The sequence below is a fragment of the Penicillium odoratum genome (assembly GCF_028828045.1).
Source record: "Penicillium odoratum strain IBT 22623 chromosome Unknown utg000003l_segment0_segment0, whole genome shotgun sequence".
In the NCBI taxonomy this organism is placed as follows: Eukaryota; Fungi; Ascomycota; class Eurotiomycetes; order Eurotiales; family Aspergillaceae; genus Penicillium; species Penicillium odoratum.
The window spans coordinates 809,396-826,869 of NW_026643145.1; the positions used below are offsets into that span (position 1 = coordinate 809,396).

General features: G+C 46.6%; 6 protein-coding genes across 6 annotated transcripts; 1 reads left to right on the forward strand and 5 right to left on the reverse strand.

Moving 5' to 3' along the window:
- Nucleotides 1-406: 406 nt before the first annotated feature.
- Nucleotides 407-7,991, reverse strand: N7520_003545 (lovastatin nonaketide synthase; the record flags this gene model as incomplete). Its single annotated transcript, XM_057137480.1, has 7 exons — nt 407-891; nt 951-1,645; nt 1,710-2,041; nt 2,137-3,953; nt 4,016-6,598; nt 6,656-7,303; nt 7,355-7,991. The coding sequence occupies 7 exons, from the start codon at nt 7,989-7,991 to the stop codon at nt 407-409; spliced, it is 7,197 nt and encodes a 2,398-aa protein (XP_056997945.1).
- Nucleotides 7,992-9,837: 1,846 nt separating this feature from the next.
- N7520_003546 (GNAT family N-acetyltransferase) lies at nt 9,838-10,497 on the reverse strand (the record flags this gene model as incomplete). The annotated part of the gene is made up of 1 exon (XM_057137481.1): nt 9,838-10,497. One exon carries the CDS (start codon nt 10,495-10,497, stop codon nt 9,838-9,840), a length of 660 nt encoding a protein of 219 aa, XP_056997946.1.
- A 789-nt stretch (nt 10,498-11,286) lies between these two features.
- Nucleotides 11,287-12,537, forward strand: N7520_003547 (uncharacterized protein; the record flags this gene model as incomplete). Its single annotated transcript, XM_057137482.1, has 1 exon — nt 11,287-12,537. The coding sequence occupies one exon, from the start codon at nt 11,287-11,289 to the stop codon at nt 12,535-12,537; it is 1,251 nt and encodes a 416-aa protein (XP_056997947.1).
- Nucleotides 12,538-14,539: 2,002 nt separating this feature from the next.
- On the reverse strand, nt 14,540-15,187 carry N7520_003548 (WD40 repeat domain-containing protein; the record flags this gene model as incomplete). The annotated part of the gene is given in 3 exon segments (XM_057137483.1): nt 14,540-14,905; nt 14,918-15,088; nt 15,170-15,187. 3 exon segments carry the CDS (start codon nt 15,185-15,187, stop codon nt 14,540-14,542), a joined length of 555 nt encoding a protein of 184 aa, XP_056997948.1.
- A 215-nt stretch (nt 15,188-15,402) lies between these two features.
- On the reverse strand, nt 15,403-15,819 carry N7520_003549 (uncharacterized protein; the record flags this gene model as incomplete). Its single annotated transcript, XM_057137484.1, has 3 exons — nt 15,403-15,534; nt 15,583-15,644; nt 15,714-15,819. The coding sequence occupies 3 exons, from the start codon at nt 15,817-15,819 to the stop codon at nt 15,403-15,405; spliced, it is 300 nt and encodes a 99-aa protein (XP_056997949.1).
- A 728-nt stretch (nt 15,820-16,547) lies between these two features.
- Nucleotides 16,548-17,215, reverse strand: N7520_003550 (uncharacterized protein; the record flags this gene model as incomplete). Its single annotated transcript, XM_057137485.1, is given in 4 exon segments — nt 16,548-16,743; nt 16,859-16,910; nt 16,943-17,138; nt 17,150-17,215. 4 exon segments carry the CDS (start codon nt 17,213-17,215, stop codon nt 16,548-16,550), a joined length of 510 nt encoding a protein of 169 aa, XP_056997950.1.
- Nucleotides 17,216-17,474: the final 259 nt, after the last annotated feature.

The following is a 17,474-nucleotide window of genomic DNA, read 5'->3' on the forward strand; positions in this document are numbered from 1 at the left end:
CTTTCTTAATATCGACGCACTGCGCACGTCCAGGAAACGGTCTTGGACTTAGTGTTGCATCAGAACGTGGCGTATAGGAGTTGCCTGCGAACATCCGACCCCAATAGGGTGGTAAACCCATTTCACGTGAGCGCAGACGTGTTTGCACCTCCATTATTTTACTTGTCGTTGATGGGCCTACGAGAAATCTCAAATTTGCTACTGGAGCGCGGGGTTGAAGGCAATGCCAGAGGCGGACATCTTAGAAATGCTTTGCAAGCTACATCTTCTCGTGGTCATACAGAAGTCGTGAAGCTGCTACTAGAAAGTGGAGCTGAAGGAAATCTCCGTCACTCGCGAAGGAGATATTCATTGGATTTGTGAAGACAAATCATAAAATCATAACATGATGAAGGAACATAATAAATCATGAGGACCAGGGCGAATTGCCGTCAAAATTGCCTTCAACTGGTGCATCCAACAGTCTTGGACTCTTATGATCAAAGTAATCCGGCGAGAATCCACCTTCAGCTAGACTGGAACCGAGAGGAGGTGTGAGAATGACCTTGTCATCGCTTGGTGTGATATGCTCTGTGGACAAAGAGGCGTGTGACAAACTATCGGAGACTCCAGAGCTCTCATTTTCACTGTGTACAGACGTAAATGTTTGTGCAAGAGGCTTAACCTGGACTCGAGTTGGCAAATTCTGGGCTGCATGATTGGCAATTTCCGAGATTGTCGATCCGCTGAGAATGTTTATTATTGCAATCTCCACGTCGATGCTTTTGAGAAACCAAGAGCGGATGTCGAGGGCGACAAGAGAATCAACTCCTATATCGACCAACGGCGTGTCTATGTCTATGCTATCCATAGAGAGCTGGAGCAGAACAGACAATCTCGTTGTGAATGCATCTACCGGGCTGAATCAACATCCTGAAATTGTGCATGGCAACTTCAAAAAAAGGACTCACCCAAAATTATTCCTTGTACCTGTTCGAGACCTGTTGCATCTAGAAGCCGCTCCTTGACCGACACCGAAATTTTCTCATCGTGTTCGACACCAGCCTTCCCACTGTTTACCAGTAGGTGTGACATCCGAGGATTATGAATCCAAGTAACCTGCGGATCAATCGAAGGATCAACCCCTCTTAGTCCTGAGATGATCTCATAACTGTCTTTCCCAATGGGACTCGCAATTACAGCCTCCGCAAAATGCTCAAGGAAATCAGATTCAGAGATCGGATACGCTCCAATGCCATCGATGTGGTCACCGGAAAATAGATGCGAACGGGTGATATAACCAAGTCCAAGAACCGGACCCAGGTCCATGACAGATGCAGAGAGACCCCGACTTCGCCTTTGTGCAGCAAGAGCACTGAGGTATGCATTCGCTGCATTGTAACTGGTCTGACCGCCGTTACCCGTGACGAGGCCAAAGGAAGAAAAGAGGATAAAGAAGTCAAGGCCTGGATCGGAGAAAAGCTCATCTAGATACCTGCTCCCGTCAACTTTGGGAGAAAGTACTTTATTCAGCATGTCAATACTCGTGTTAGTGAACAACGAGTCTTGCAGAACCATAGCGGCATTCGCCACGCCAGCTACAGGTGGGTGGTTCTTCATAATTTTGTCGTATAAATCATAAACTTGTTGCTTGTCTGTAATATCGCTATCATTCCCAGACCAGTCAGCTTGCCAAGCGAGAATATGAAGAAGGGCTTTAATTGGCTTACGTGGAATAGACATGGACGGATGCGCCCTTCCTCTGCTGTGCATCCAACCAGCTCTGCTCTACCTGGGGGTGTCGGCTCACCAGCACAATGATGCGAGCCCCACGAGAAATCATCCACTCACAAAGTGACTGGCCAAGGTCACCAGTCAGACCAACGAGCAAGTAGGTTTTATGGCCATGAAAAGTGACATGATCAGTTGCGGGCTGGATTTGAATCACGACATCGGGATTTGCTGCCCAGTCAACGATAAATTGAGCTGTAGACTCTGGAATCTGCTTTGAACAGTTTTCTGGGGATTCCCGTATCATACTTAGACTAGGTTGTTCAGTTGCCTGAACTTTCATAGCCTCAGATAACGCCCTTGTTAAATGAAAGTGGATCTTCTTCGAATCTCCATGATGAAAAATATTGATATTGGCCTCCGCACCAAAAAGTCAGTTGAGCGAATCTTCTTGCATCCATGGGGCAAAAGGGCCCGGACACGGGATGAAAAGTCATCGGAACATCCATTGGCAGAGAAGTCTGCGAAAAGCAAGAGTTGGGTCGGGAGAAGCTCTTTGATGTGATATGCCATCATCCTAGGAGGTATTATGACTTGTTTTATCACGGGAGATGAAGAAGGTGTATGTGCAATCTCAATGACCTCTATCGTTGTCCATGATAATATGCGTTTAAGTATGGAGAGCAAAGCCTGTGGAGGTTGATATATGAGAATGGTCCCCGAGTCGGATAATTCATCCAGGAGCTGGAGGGCAATTATCTCCCAGACGACTGTCTCTAAAAGATGATCTCCAATGGGTGTTTGGGTACCAGCGTGGATCAAATCTCGCCGAGGAACATGTAAGATCGAAACATTTTCCTGAGTGGGAACAATGACTGCCTCTGAAGTTCCTTTTATGAGACCATAGGCGATATAAGCTGAGCCGACCGAGTGCAACTTCACTGGCGACAAAGTTGACATCAAGACTTCAATTGTTATCAACGTCTGGGAAGCCAAAGGAATTTGCCTTTTTTCACTGAGAATGTAAGATGCATCACGGAATTCTAAGTGAACAGGCGTTACTGAAGAGTCGACTGTGTGAGTGACAGTGCGTTGTCGAGTATTATAGCGGGCGTTGCGAGAACTGTCATGCACCACACGGGGAATATATTCTTTGCCACCCTGCAGGTAAATCTCTGGCTCAGACTTCCAGACTAAACCCTTGAGCTGTCCTGTCTCAGCCCAATTCCTAACCGTGCACAATATCAACAACCGCTGCGCAACATACAGAGCATCGATGGATTGTAGTTCGTCAAAGTCGAGAAATTGTAGATGCGTGTCAGGTATCTCATGCATCAGAGACCGGCCAAATCCAATGCTTATTTTGTTGTACGGCTCGCTTCCTTGACTGCCAAATGTCAACCAGAGTATGTTGCGCGCGGCACTTGTCATCATTTTAAGACCGTTGAGCTCAGTTTCGGTGATAGACTTGAAGGTCGGTTGATCCAAGTCGCCGAGGAACACAATATTTGGCGGGATTGGCCTTGATAATTGAGCAACAGCATGGAGACTGCATACTGTTGATATGTGTCGGAACTTTGCCAAAAGAGTCATGGAGAGTCGTTGAGCGAGCTTCGAAGAGTACAGGCTTTGGCCACCCACAATCAGCAGCTCCCCTAGGTTATCCGCAGGGCCTAAATATGGATCGGAGCAGAAAACTGGCTCTCGTAAAAACTCGACACGGGAATCGACTGCTTGAGAAACCATGATTGACGGGACCAAGGGATCATTTGTGGGAGTGATGAAATCCACCCCAGAGAAGTTTGACTTGCGCAGGAGCTCATCCAACTGTACTGGATTGATTGTTGGACTTAATTGTGTATCTTTGCACCCAGCACCCAGCCCAGAAAATGCATCCATCAGAAAGCCATCTCCAATGGGCGAACTATTGGCCATCTCTGACAGTATGAGGTGACCACCAGGTCGCAGAAGGCTTCGAAACCTGCTGAGTGTCGCTTCAATAGAATCTGTAGTATAGAGGACATTGGATACAATAATGAGATCAAGACTATGCTCTTGGAAGCCCTGGGCCCCAAACTCTGTCTCAAGATCCAATGCATGGTACTCAATTTTGCATGAAACCTCCAGTCGAGTTTTCTGGGCTGAGTTTAGCAATGTTCGAGAGGGATCCGTGCAGATTAAAGATGCAAATGGCACGTCTTTAGTTTGAAGAATGTTCTCAGTGATGGCACCAGTGTTAGAGCCTATATTTAACGGTCAGCCTTGAAGCTGAAATAATCAGATACTGATATTCATCCAAGCTTACCAATCTCCAAAATGTCCATTCGTGGAAAGCGATAAGAGAGCCGGTGCATCATCTCTGAAATAAGATCAGCATCAAGAGAAAGTGGCGTGAAGACCATCTTCGAAAAAAGCTTTCGGTCGTCTGCTTCGGTTTTTGGACGGGATGGCTTCGCAGTGATACCTTCCAACTGATAAGCAGCATTAGAGGATCCTTGCGGATATACTTGCACGGTACCTTCACTGTGCACAGTGCCAGCGCTCATAAGAGTGCTATCAAAAGCCCAATTGTCATCATCATCGCCATCGCAATCGCCTCCGGTCACAGCAAAATATGGATTGAATGTTACGTGTCGCACTGAGACTGGCGTATATACTGACCAGAGTGCCCCGTCACCTGGGTGGCTTATTGCAGCCAATACTGCTTGGAAGGCAGTGTCCAAGGTAGCGGGATGAATGAGTAGATCACCTGTGGGTACTCTCCGCATAACACCACGCGAGCGGTTTCGTTTCCTCTTTAGTGAGACCATGCTCTTGAAATCTCCCGAATAGCCATACCCCACTCGACTCAATGCAGAATAGAAAGCTTCGGTGTCTGTAGCGACGAGATTGGACACATGCGCATTGATTGCGGGGAGCTCAGAGGCTGAAGGCATGCCATATGTCACTGTTATCTCCCCTTCGGCATTGAGGACCAACATATCATTCTGTCTACTGGCACATGAGTGACAGGAGAACTGAGCACACATGGTATCAGGAGTCGAAGGAGATTCTTTGATGTCACTGAGGGCAAAAATCACTTCAACACCAGCCGAGGTATCATCCAAAAGAATCCCGTGCCCGATCTTCACGTTATGCAGCTCAAAAAGTTGAATGGGGCACCCATTGGAGATTTTGAGAGCTGCCTCCCAGGCCATACACATATAAGCCGCGGTGGGAAAAATTGGCTGACCATGAATTTGGTGATGCTCGAGCCAAGGAATCTCTTTGAACCGGAGAAAGTTTCGCCACTTGACTTGAGTCTCGGATTTATCTCCTGCATCGACCCCAAGCAATGAGTGAACTACACCTGTTCGATGGCATTTATCACGGGAAACCCTCGATTGAAACCAATATGGACGATCATAGGTCCATGGGTAGGATGGCAGGCCACTAAGGAAGGCTCGATTGGCATTTCTAGGGGCCACCTTGCGCTCATAGGCGTCAAAGTCGACTGCTGATGGACCCAAATGAGACCAGAGGGACCCAAGAGTCTCCGAAAATGCTTCCAAGCCATCCTTTCCTCGACTAAGACATCCCAAATATGGGATCTCTTTTTCCGATAAGGCGTTGAGAGTTTGAAGGAATGGTCCTCGGAGAGCTGGATGTGGCCCAATCTCAATGGCGATATCGAAGGGACCTGCAGATGCCACTGCATTTTCAACAGCTTGGTTGAACAGAACCGACTGCATCATATTATCTTTCCAGTATTTAATACTCAGGTCATTCGTCTTTTGCACAGACATGAGACTGGGATGAACGCTTGACCACCAAAGAGGGTAGCGGCCTTTGGGCGTTATTGCTTCGACTCCACAGCTTTCGAGGGCCCGAACATAGGCTGGCGCGATAGGTAGCATATGATGAGAATGAAAACCTGCTTCGACACGAAGTGGACGACAAAACTTTGAGGTTTCATCCAAATGACACTTCAATTGTGCGATCGCATCGACATCTCCAGAAAGAGTCACACTCACAGGCGAGTTACTAGCTGCAACCATAACCCGGCCCATATAATCGGGATGACTGCACAGCTCTTTAGCCTCATCGAAAGAAATTCCAGCAGCCAGCATTCCTCCTTTTTCTCCATTGGGACCTCCGGCGAGTTTGGCAAATAGACCTCTGTAGTAGGAATTGCGGATAGCGTCCGCTGCGGTAATGAAACCTGCAGCATAGGCTGCCACAATTTCTCCAGAGGAATGACCGACTACCGCGGTGAATTCAATACCAGCTTGTCGAAGCAAGCAAGCCAGTATAATTTGAAGTGATGTAATTAGCGGCTGAGAGATTGCGGGCTCTTTCATGCCAGACGTCTCAGGCTCGGCAAGTAGCTGGTCACGTAGAGACCATGATGGTTTATCCCCATCGGGCAAAGTGTCTAAGCTTTCTTGTAGTTGATCCAGGATTCCTCCAGCATAGGGCAGGTTCACGATAAGCTCTTTGCCCATACCCATCCATTGTGCTCCTTGTCCGGTGAAAACAGCAAGTACTTTCTTCCCGGACTCAGGGAGTGCACGAAGTCCGATCGCGGAGTTATTGTTCGCTTCGGAACTCTTCAACTCTTCATAGATTTTCTGACTCAGTTGGCTGCAAGTGGGAGCCCAAAATGTTTTGCGGAAGGGGAAAAACGATCGTCGGACTTGTAGCGTGTAGGCGAGATCGCGCATGTTGGTCTCCGGAAACTCTCGAAGATACTCTACCATGCGACTCAAAATGGATTTGAGGCTCTGCTCAGATGGGGCCGAGAAATTGAAAGTAGATAGAGAAATAGGGAGAACGCTTTCATGATCGAGATTGTGCGACACGCCATCGAAAGCCTCCAAAATAACATGAGCATTTGAACCTCCAAATCCTGTAGGTAAAATTTGTTAGCAAAGGGAGAAGAATCACTGATGATGCAGGGATATACCGAAGCTGTTGACACTCGCTCTTTTGCGAACGCCATTTGCACTTTTAGGCCAAGGGAGAAGAGCTATGGGAATTTTTAGATTTTTTGTAAATGGAGCGACAGAAGAACTAAGAGATTTGAAATGCTGATTTGGAGGGATACTTCCGTGTTGAAGTGCCAAGGACGCTTTCAGAATGCTGGCAATCCCTGCTGCACCTTCGGTGTGACCAATGACTGTCTTAATTGAGCCAACGTATAGTGGAATCTCATTTGAAGTAGCGTCCTCGGCTTCAAAGAATGCTCTGGAAATTGCTTGTGCTTCCTGAAAATCCCCAGCTGGAGTACCAGTGCCATGAGCCTCAAAGTACTGTGGACGGTCGAGTGCACAGTTAAGATCAAGGCCAGCACGTTGATATGTCTGGCGGATAAGATTCGCCTGAGCAATACCATTTGGGACAGTGATTCCCTGTGTGTGGCCATCCTGATTGACACATATATCGCGAATGACACATTCTATGTGATCTCCATCTTCCAACGCAGCACTGAGTGGCTTGAGGACGACAACACCCACACCCTCACCACGTGCATAGCCATCAGCTTCTGCATCCCACATCTTCGATCGACCATCTGGGGCCACCATGTTCATGTTACTGAGGGCTATAAAGTTTTCTATAATTCCTGTCAGTTTGATTTCCGTTCTTGACAGAAAAAATCACGTACCAGGCCGAATCATCAAAGAGGCCCCAGCCGCAATTGCCACCGATGCATCCCCATTCCGCAAAGCCTGCACTGCCAAATAAACGGCCATCATGCTAGAAGAGCACGCAGTATCAACACTCATCGATGGTCCATGCCAATCAAAGAAATGTGAAACTCGATTCGCATGCATGCTACGCTCGACTCCCGTCCCCATATACGTGGGTATAGTCTCCAAGTCCTCGAGCAAACACCATTCATATTCACAGCCCATCATGCCTAAATAAACACCTGTCTTCGTGCCTTGCATTCCCTGCAGAGTCATACCAGCGGACTCGATCGCTTCATAAATAATCTCAAGTAACAAGCGCTGCTGGGGGTCGATGGTATCCGCTTCCGATGGAGGAATGTTGAAGAACTTGGTATCAAAATCGCGGATCCCTTCTTCTAGAAAGTACCCTCGTCTTGTCTTTGTCGTTCCATGATGAGAACCATTAGGATGGTAAAAGCTTTGCCAGTTAAACCTATCCTCGGGAACATTGCTCGACACATCTTGGGGTTGGCTGAGAAGTTCCCATAGACGGGCTGGGGAGGAAGATCCTCCAGGGAAGCGACACCCGCTTCCGACAATAGCGATCGGCTCACTTTCTCTGGTATTCATTCTGATCTAAAAATATGGAAATGTTCAAAGGCAGGTGATTTAGAAGGGAGAAATTCGCTTGCAAATGAATGTATTATAGGAAAAGCTAAACGAGCTACTCTACTCCGTGGTTCTAACAGCCAAAATACCCCACCTAGAAATTTATCTGGCTAGGTGACATCGCCCCTTCTATCTGTGATGCTGCCTCCAAAGTACGACCATTTGGCAAGTTGGCCACTTTAGGCAGGCACCGCTTCTAATTGGAGACAAGGGCACCGGCGGGAGCGCCCAGTTCATGCATGCAGTTCACCTCAATCTCCTATCATATTAAACTAGCTATTGTTACTCAGTAGCTTGCAGGTCTGCATACAATGCCATTATGTACAATCTTATGTATTTTCCTATGGTTCTTTGCGAACCCGATTTTACCACTAGTAGTCCCGACTCGGTACAATGACTAAATATGGACCAAACCCTGATCAAGAGAAATCACCCATTATCACTTGAGTCGTTCTGCGTATTTCTGGGCCGACCATGCACGAGGCTATGCGATATGCAACCAACCAGACGAACAATACAGTGGGCCGCTCGAATAGTTCCCAATCGGGTAGATCTGTAGTGACCCACTCACTCTAACAGGGGATGGTCAGCTCATCGGAGACTTTTACAAATGAGTCTAGCCTTATATGGTAAAACTTGAATCAATCACAGAGAACGATTATCAATAGATCAGTACATTGTTGTATCTGCTTCTTCTTTCAGAGCTCCCTGGTTTCTGTCACTTATGAGGTTTGGAAAGCGCGCCTTGGTGGTAAGAAAAAGGTCACGTCTGGCTTTTCCCAAAATGTGTGGCCCCTAATAACGGTGTTCCGTTCGCTCCTCGGCCCGTAAGCGCCAGCTCATAGGTTGTGGACGAACTATGCTGGGATCCTGCAGAACGCTAAGCCCCATCAAAGTGCATGCTCCGTTCTTGGTAAGAATCCGACTAACCGAGTGTCCACAGGTAAGCCATATTCTCCCGTTAAAATGGGGTAATTTACCGATGGATTTCATGTGGTTATTGGAACCACGATGCAAAAAGCCTTGGCCCTTGGCACAGACCTTGGTGCTCGGATTAAAAGGTTGCACTCTGCAGCTCAAGCGCTCGGAACTGATCTGCCTCGGTATCTTCATCACGTCATATTCCTTTTATATTGATGTTGAAATTAATCAAAGTGTAGCGAAAACTATTTGACTTCAAACCTTCAGCCATATAAGGAATCAGCCGACAGATTCGTCAAAATTGTGGAATGGCTTCTTCAGACAATTTCTCGCTGTTACGACTTGACATCTTCGCTTTCTCGGGTTCATTTATCTATAAGAAGCCCAAAGTAGCAAGATCTTCGCCGTTAATAATCACCAGGCCAAGATATTAATTTTAAGCCATGCAGTGAGGTGATTTTAGCTGTTCGCCAAATAAGAACGTAATGATGCCTGCGATAAAAACGTGCCAAATATCATGCAAAGAAATAGTTTTCAAAAGACATTTGGTTATTTTAAAACTTGGGCACCTGACTCCGACTTTGAGTACTTGAGAGGTGACGGACTTCAACGAATTGGATAATGATAAGATCGAATTTCATCAAATAACTGGTATGCTTCTGTTAGCATGGTCTCTCACTTTGAACTGGCCTAATACCTCATTCGACAGCCCCATTTCAACGCTGACTGTAAGTAATTCAAATATTAGGCCTTACACAACGGGTGGCCTTATATTTATTCCTGAAGCATCGTCTAATCTATATACCCTGCACGCTGCGAACATTGAACTCTCTTCCAAAAGAAAATTTTTAGTCATGTATTTTGAGCTTGAGAGTAGGAAGTATAGCTAAGAAACCCCCCTTAACTTCTCCCATTCATGCTCCAGCATAGAAAACAAAACAACATCATGCCAGTTCCGACAATAAAATACAGCCTCCCGTTCTCGCCCTTCCTCCACAAAACCAAGTTTGCGGTACAACTCTATTGCACGAGTATTATAAGAAAACACACATAGGCAAACTCTATGAAGGCCAGCTTGTTCAAAAGCCCAGTCAAGACCCCAGCTAATAGCTTCAGTGCCGTACCCTTTCCCACTAAATCCATCTATGAGTGATATACCCAACATTGCGGCGCGATGGCGAGAAAATGCCGAATCACCCCCACCACGGTGGTAAGAAAGAGCCAGGCGACCAATAGGAATAGGCTTAGCTTCCTTGTGGGCTGGGTCTGGCGTTTGCGCCTCACCCGCGGGAGGTGAGCCTTTTTTAGACTCTTGAGGACGAAGGCTAATAATCACTGCGAGCAGACAATCCTGCATGGCTTTGATGTGGTTTTCAGCATTCTTTTTGCTGATTGGGCGGTTGAGAGACATTGATACCATTGCCTGACTAGTGGGATCATTATCGAGCGCATTGTGGAAGAATGCCTTATCCTCTTCGGAATCCTCCACTGCACGGTAGAGGAGGCGTTCGGATCCAAAGTCCTTGCTAAACCGTACTGAGGCCATTTTTAAATTGAGGTGGTAATTTATCGGAGACAGAGTAGTTGGTGGGCCTTAGATATGTATAAGTGTAGAGTTGCACGGTAATCAGGTCAACCCCACTAGCTGGAATCGATAGAATCTTAGGCAGCAGGAATATTTTGAATATAATGGATCGTGAACCTGACATCCGGACTGAGTCATAAGAAATGAGAAGCATATTTTTTGATAAGCAGAGGAGATGTACTCCGAACTCCGGAAAGACCTTCTGGATGCCTTGGATCCACTTAAAGACCGGCAACCGACGGATCAGCCGAGGAGGGCATAGAGAGCTCCAAACTAATCCAGAAGAACGGCATGAGAGTGGCGCTGTTGAAAATTTGCATAATCCAAAATTGACATGTTCCCAGCTGTCTCAATGCGTTGCGAGACTGGAGGCTGAAGCAACATCTGTCTGTACATAAATACAACTTTAGATTAGCCGGACAACAATCAGTTTCACCTCCTTTTCAGAACTTGGGAATACCCAAAGCACAGTAATGATACAGTAATCTTAAGGGAGGAAATTTATTAGTAGAATACCCTAGGCAGCATTATACTGTATGGACAAGTCAAGACTAGCGTAGGTTGCAGCAAGAGACTTCAATGCTAGTTAGTATGTAAGCGGGGCCTGCTTATGTAACATTGATACGGAATGTTGATTGCAGATCAATCACCTCCGACACGCCTCATGTTCCAACAGCAAATCGCGCCCCACAAAGGATAAATCCATGTTGCAGACCTGGGATCATTAGTTTGACCCTTTCCACAACCACTATGGCTCCTCCACCCTCCAATTCCCCCGAACGCGTCGCAACCATCATGCTGTCATGGCACTCCCTCGAACTCGTCTCCTGCAGCACCTTACAATCACTGTGGGCAGGATACGGAAAAATCTGTGCAATTACCGCTCGAGCAACCACGAAAGACGCAGCTCGGAATCTCGATAAGCTTTGCGGGCTGGAATCCGGTGTCGTGGGGACCACATACCCTCTCGTCCTCAAGCTCATATCACCACCAAGGAATGGCGGTAGCGATGAGGACGAGGGACACCTGCGGAAAATGCTGAGCTACGAGGTGGAGCAGTATTTCTACAGTGATGTGGTCCCATTGCTGGGGGACGATATCGCTGTTGCCAAATGCCTTGCCTCGACGCGTGGTATGAATGGCAAGGGTGAGGGGGAGGAGGAGGAGCTCAGAGGTCTGATGGCAACTATTATGGTCGATCTGCGGCCAAAGTTTCCCGTCGTCGGAGGAAAGAGGAGCGCGCTGAACTGCACCCAAGTACACGGGGCACTAGACTGGCTGGCCAGATTTCATGGCCGGTCATTGGGATTGAGGCCGGATAGTCTTGACGACTATGTCTTGCCACCTCTTGAAGAAGGCAGTAGAAGACAGAGCCCAGGAAAGATTGGGAGTGGACTTTGGCTCAACGGGGGATATACATATCTTGCGACACGACGTAAAGAATATGCTTCTCTCGCCGAGGATGACTCGGAGTGGACAGAAGCCCTGTGCAGCAGCTTTAAAGGCTCCTCACTGTCCGTAGCTGAGATGGCTGCACTGTTCCTAACCCCGTGTGGAAGGCCGATTGAGTCGTATATCCATGGCGACGTCAAGTCAGAGAATCTTTTCACGACTACTAACGGAGAAGGTGTGGCGTTCTTCGATTTTCAATATGTCGGACTAGGTCTCGGGGTGTGTGACCTCGCCAAGCTTTTCACCTGCTCGGTTCCTCTGCATATGCTTGTTGATAAGCATTTACTTGAGCAACTGACCATGGGTGATGGCGAAAGGCAACTGCTAAAGCGATACCACGCTACCCTTACCCAAGGCAACCCGGGTCTGTATGAATGGGAATCCTTTGAAAGACACTGGGAGACAGCCCTGGTCGACTGGTGTAGATTCCAGGCTTCCTGGGGATTTTGGGGAAACACCGAGTGGCTTGAGGCTCGGGTAAGATCCATCCTGAGCGACCAAAAGTGGAGAGACTGGCTATTTCAGAACACCAGTAACCGGACTCTTTAACCAACCTAGACGAAAGAACATATAGAGCAACGAAGACAATGACTTTTATTTTATCCACTTTATCAATATCGAAGACAGTCGCGTACTCCGACAATCCTGGGCTAGCCAAGCTACCTGCACCGAGCCCGATCACAGTCTGGTTAATTTGGCACAGTCAGGCCAAGTCCACTAGGCAGACCCGCAACAATTTTATGAAAAGCCCAGGCTCCCGGATCTGGTGATTGCCGACCCGACGCCTCTCCAACATAGGTTGCGCGATCGAACTTCGCTTGAAGATACTATGCGCCTTCCGCCTTCTCCGCAATGACACCTGCAGCTGAAAAAAAGTCATCCGTCCGGGTGAAAGGAAGCAAAAATCCATGACGGTTCTATCCCCTTCTCTGGCGCCCGTGTACATCTTCAAGGACATGACAGCAGACGCAAGGGCGGCGGTAAATAAATTTGGCGTATTCGGGCAAATCTTGCCATCCACAAGGTTCTTGTTCAGCCGTGAAAAGAGCAGCCAAAAGGAAACTTAAAATTGCACCAAGGGTTCTGCCCCATGTCGTGGACGGATTTCGAAACCGATTGAAAGACATCAAGCACGTTGCCAGATTTTGCACGGCCACTTTTGAGTATTGATATCGATTCGGCTAGGCATTCGATAGCTTCACCGCAGTCTCTATTCCCCATCGCCATATCCCACTGCGTCAGTTTTGGTTCTGCTGAATTAGCGCTTTCGCATGAGGTCCTGATAACCTTCTCTAACAGCGAAGCATCTTTTTTGACGGAAGCTTACTCGGTATATTGCCCATTTGTGTGACAATAAGTAAGGTGAACGATACTCTTTCGTTGATTGGGTGACGGACGGGTAGTGTTGGGCCAAGAAACGGCGCTTATAGCGCTGTCAAGGTAGTGTATCAGGATAGACGCTGATTCATTCGATTGCCGGGCTGCAGCGGTAAGTTTGCACAGGGGAATCCCGGTGCGTTCTAAAAATTTCAAATATAGCGGAGAATTTCTTGTATGGTGAAATGCCCCATCGTGACCTCAATTGAGTAGAAGAATACTGAATAGAAGAATAATGATTTCAACCAGCCTTTCAGCCTTCGCTCTCCGAGTTGCAAGACTGGAATGCAGTCGATCACAACTTGAAGTCTGATATATTATGGAGGTAGAAATCCCGTAAATCAGTATTCTGTTCTTTTGCTCTCTGTTGAGCCATCTTTTTGGACTAGCCGACTGAAGCAAGAGCTCGCTTCAAACTGGAGCTTGTGACCTAAGTATGGAATTCATCCCATATATAGAGTACCATTTCATCCATATATAACCCTGGTTTCTTGAGAAGCTGGTCGCATAAAGTCTGTATCATCGGCGGCGTGATGCTGCGTCGGCGGCTGACGCGAGTTAATGGAGCCCTGATATTTCCGAACAGGCGAAGATTACTGCGAATACTGATTATCGAACGCTCACTATACTTAGTAGCCGTAGCCATCTATGACGTGGTCAAGGATTCGCTCTCTATCATATCACAGATTATCTCTAGCTTGGATGGAGGCAGTTGGGGCGCTATTTGGAAAGTAACGCTGGGGGTGGATTATGGGCGTCGTTGATGTAACGGTGGGTAATGATTTTCTCCATGCTCACCCTGCTTAGTGAGCGAACGAAATAATTCTTGATTAAAGGTTGGGGGATGCTGGGTTATTAGGAAATATACGTGACAACGGGCCCCCTACGGTTCTTAGTAAGGCGATTTTTTCTTAGCAATCCGCAAACTGCGGGCGTTGATGAGTGCTCAGGATCGGTGAAATCAATATTACAGAGATATCATCCTTCTCTATGGGCTAATCAAATTTTAACTGACCTCTTATTAGTGGAGCATAGGAGGAAAATTACCACTAAGGATATTTTGTAGATGACGAAGCTTATTAGCATAGCGCAAGAAAGATGGGGGGTTTGGAGGATTAGACGAGGGACCTTCGGCTTTAAGACCTCCCTGTGTGTCTTGTAATAGGCACACCATTCAAAGGCTATGTAGGGGACATTGTTTCGGAAGTGCGAGGAAGATGACACGATTTGATGAGCATATAATAGCTATCGTGGTTGCATGCCAAGTGAAATGAGAGACGAGAGTAGGGCGGTATTCTGAGGGCAGCCATAAGAGGTTAAGTCCATTGTAGGTTATCCATGAACGGTCATTACTGAGCCCGTATCCGTATTTCTCGAGCGGCTGGATGAAACTGTCAGGCACAGGCTCTAGAAGAGCCATTGCGCTTATGTCAAATGTACTAGTAGTGGTGTACAGATAATTCGTATCAGCGGTATGAAACTTGAGGAACCTGGTAAGACTGATAGGGAGGATTGATACGCTCTGGCCGGTGGCTGGATCCTAGATGCGGACTATCTTATCCAAGGACCCTGATGCGATTCGGCTTCCATCTGGCGACCAGGCAATCGAGTAGACCGAACCCCAATGCCCCTCCAGAGTGGATATACTCTGGCCGGTGGCAATATCCCAGATGCGGACTGTGTTATCTTGCGACCCTGATGCAGTTCGGCTTCCATTTAGCGACTAGGTAATCGATTTGACTATATCGCGATGCCCTATAAGAGTGGACACGCTCTAGCCGGTTAGTGGATTCTAGATCTGGACTATCTTATCTTCTGACATTGATGTAAGTTGGCTTCTATCTGGCGACCAGGTAATCTAGTAGACTAACTCACTATGCCCTAAAAGAGTGGACACGCTCTAGCCGGTGGCTAGATCCTAGATCCGAACTATATTATCACGCGACCCTGATACAATCCGGCTTCTATCTGGTGACCATGCAATTGAGTAGACTATATTACGATGCCCTATAAGAGTAGACACGCTTTAGCTGGTGGCTAGATCCCAGATGCGGATTGTCCTATCAGCTGACCCTGATGCGAGGCGGCTTCCATCTGGCCACCAGGCAATCGAGTAGACTGAATCACGATGCCCCTCGAGAGTTTGAAGGCAGGGACTCTAATTTTCCTCTACCATAGGATTGTTCAATACCCAATTTTCTCTCTCCTTCTAAAAACACATTCTAGTAAGGCTATTTGATAGGCTAAAGACGAGCGGTAAGCAATATACTTATAACGGACTGCTCTTAATCGCTATCCTGTGATATCGAATAAAATTAGAAGCGTCTTGACCTCGTTCTAATAAGCACTCTGTCTCGCCCTCCTCTTATTGAGAGCGGATTCTTGATTAGAAGCTAAACTCATCTTTATATAATCATTATAACCTATATAAATCAAATTTTTAAGCTTGTTCATAGCTTATATACCATTAGAAAGACTCCCTAGAATACTAAGAGCCTTAAGCCAGTAAAGGTATTTCTGCTGTAGAAATAGATTTAACGAATCCCTATCGTTAAGGCTCAATCTATAGGTTGCGTTATATTTGTAAGCGTAAGGATAGTCCACCTAGAATATATAGGCATATTCAGCTGTCGCGAATGGATTTAGACTGGGTATGCTAATATTCTTAACGGAAATTCCTAGTAGTTTGACATAAAAAATATCATGTCGTAGTGTCTTTCTAAGGACCTCTAGAGATTAGGAGAAGATTTCGCGGTGTTCAAACTCTATCCCCCTCGGAAGTATCTTAGCAAGTGTCTTATTAAGTAAGAAGTCCTTTGCAGACTGATGAATAAATGTGACGGTTTATTTGCGTAATGTTAGGAACGACCCGTAGACAGCGACGATCTCGGAGAGGATTTCAAGATCACCATACCTATGATTTCGTCCGTCAATAATGGAGCCTAGCTCAATAAGCGTAATAGGGCGATACACTTTTGACAGAATCCCCAGCATTTGCTTACAGAGCTCTGCATCTCGTGACTTGCGGACTTAATCGAAAATTCGGTGATATAAAGCAGTGAGTCCAGGCGGAAATACTTCTAGGTTCGCCACAATATGCCTCCGCGGTATTTCTTCAAGATTCTTCCAGACTAAAGCCACCCAGAGGAAAGTGCCTTGTGAGTTTGCCATCAAGTGATGTCTTACTCGCTCGCGGATCTCAAAGTTTTTTTTTCATAGACGTCGCTGTTGTTTTTGTTTAGTAACAGTAACGAATCCACTTTATGTCGAATGAACGCATTCATAGCTTCGGATATAGATGTCTCGTTTAGCTCCAATGGGATCGGAGCTATATAGGCAGCAAAATCGAATCGTTCGGTAATATCGGCGTGGTTTCGGCTAGAGATAACCTATTTTGTCTGCGGATGGGCTGCAGACTTCTAGACAATCAATCTGAGTAGGGAATGAAGACCGATTGTGCACTCGTCCAGTGTATCAATTATCAAATAGGCACCTTTTAATAACGGATCTTCCAGTATATTCGTGAATATGGTAGTGAGTGCGCTCTAGGTATTAATATCCTCGGAGAGATCTTTACCAGCTTTGTCGTATTGAGCTCGCATATATAAGAGAAGAGATAGGATTTTCTCGATAAGGAGAAAAATCAACCCACGTAGGACGGACGTAGCGCTATTAATGCGCATGTTGGTGGCTTGGCAGAAGAAAAACGAGATGGCGACACTATCTCTATGCACTCGTGTTAGCTCTTCCACGATTCCATATAGAAGTGTTGTCTTTCCTTTACCGGGATCACCCCTGATCCAGAGAAGACGATTACTTTCGCCGTCATGCCATTGTTTGAATGCCTCATTGTTAAGAATCTATCGGTAGTAGTCTTCGAGCAGCCCGCTATTAGTATCTATGATACGCTCTTTATCATGGTAAGGGTTGGTCGTTCTTAGATCCCGCAGACATGCTTGATCTAATATTTCCAATTGTCCTGAAGCCGTTCTTGGTTTAGTTATATTTCCCTCGTGTTAGTTAACTAAATATTCCGCTTACTAATTATGATACTCCTAATACTGCCGTTAAATACTCCTGCTTACTATCTATAATTAGTACTATCATGG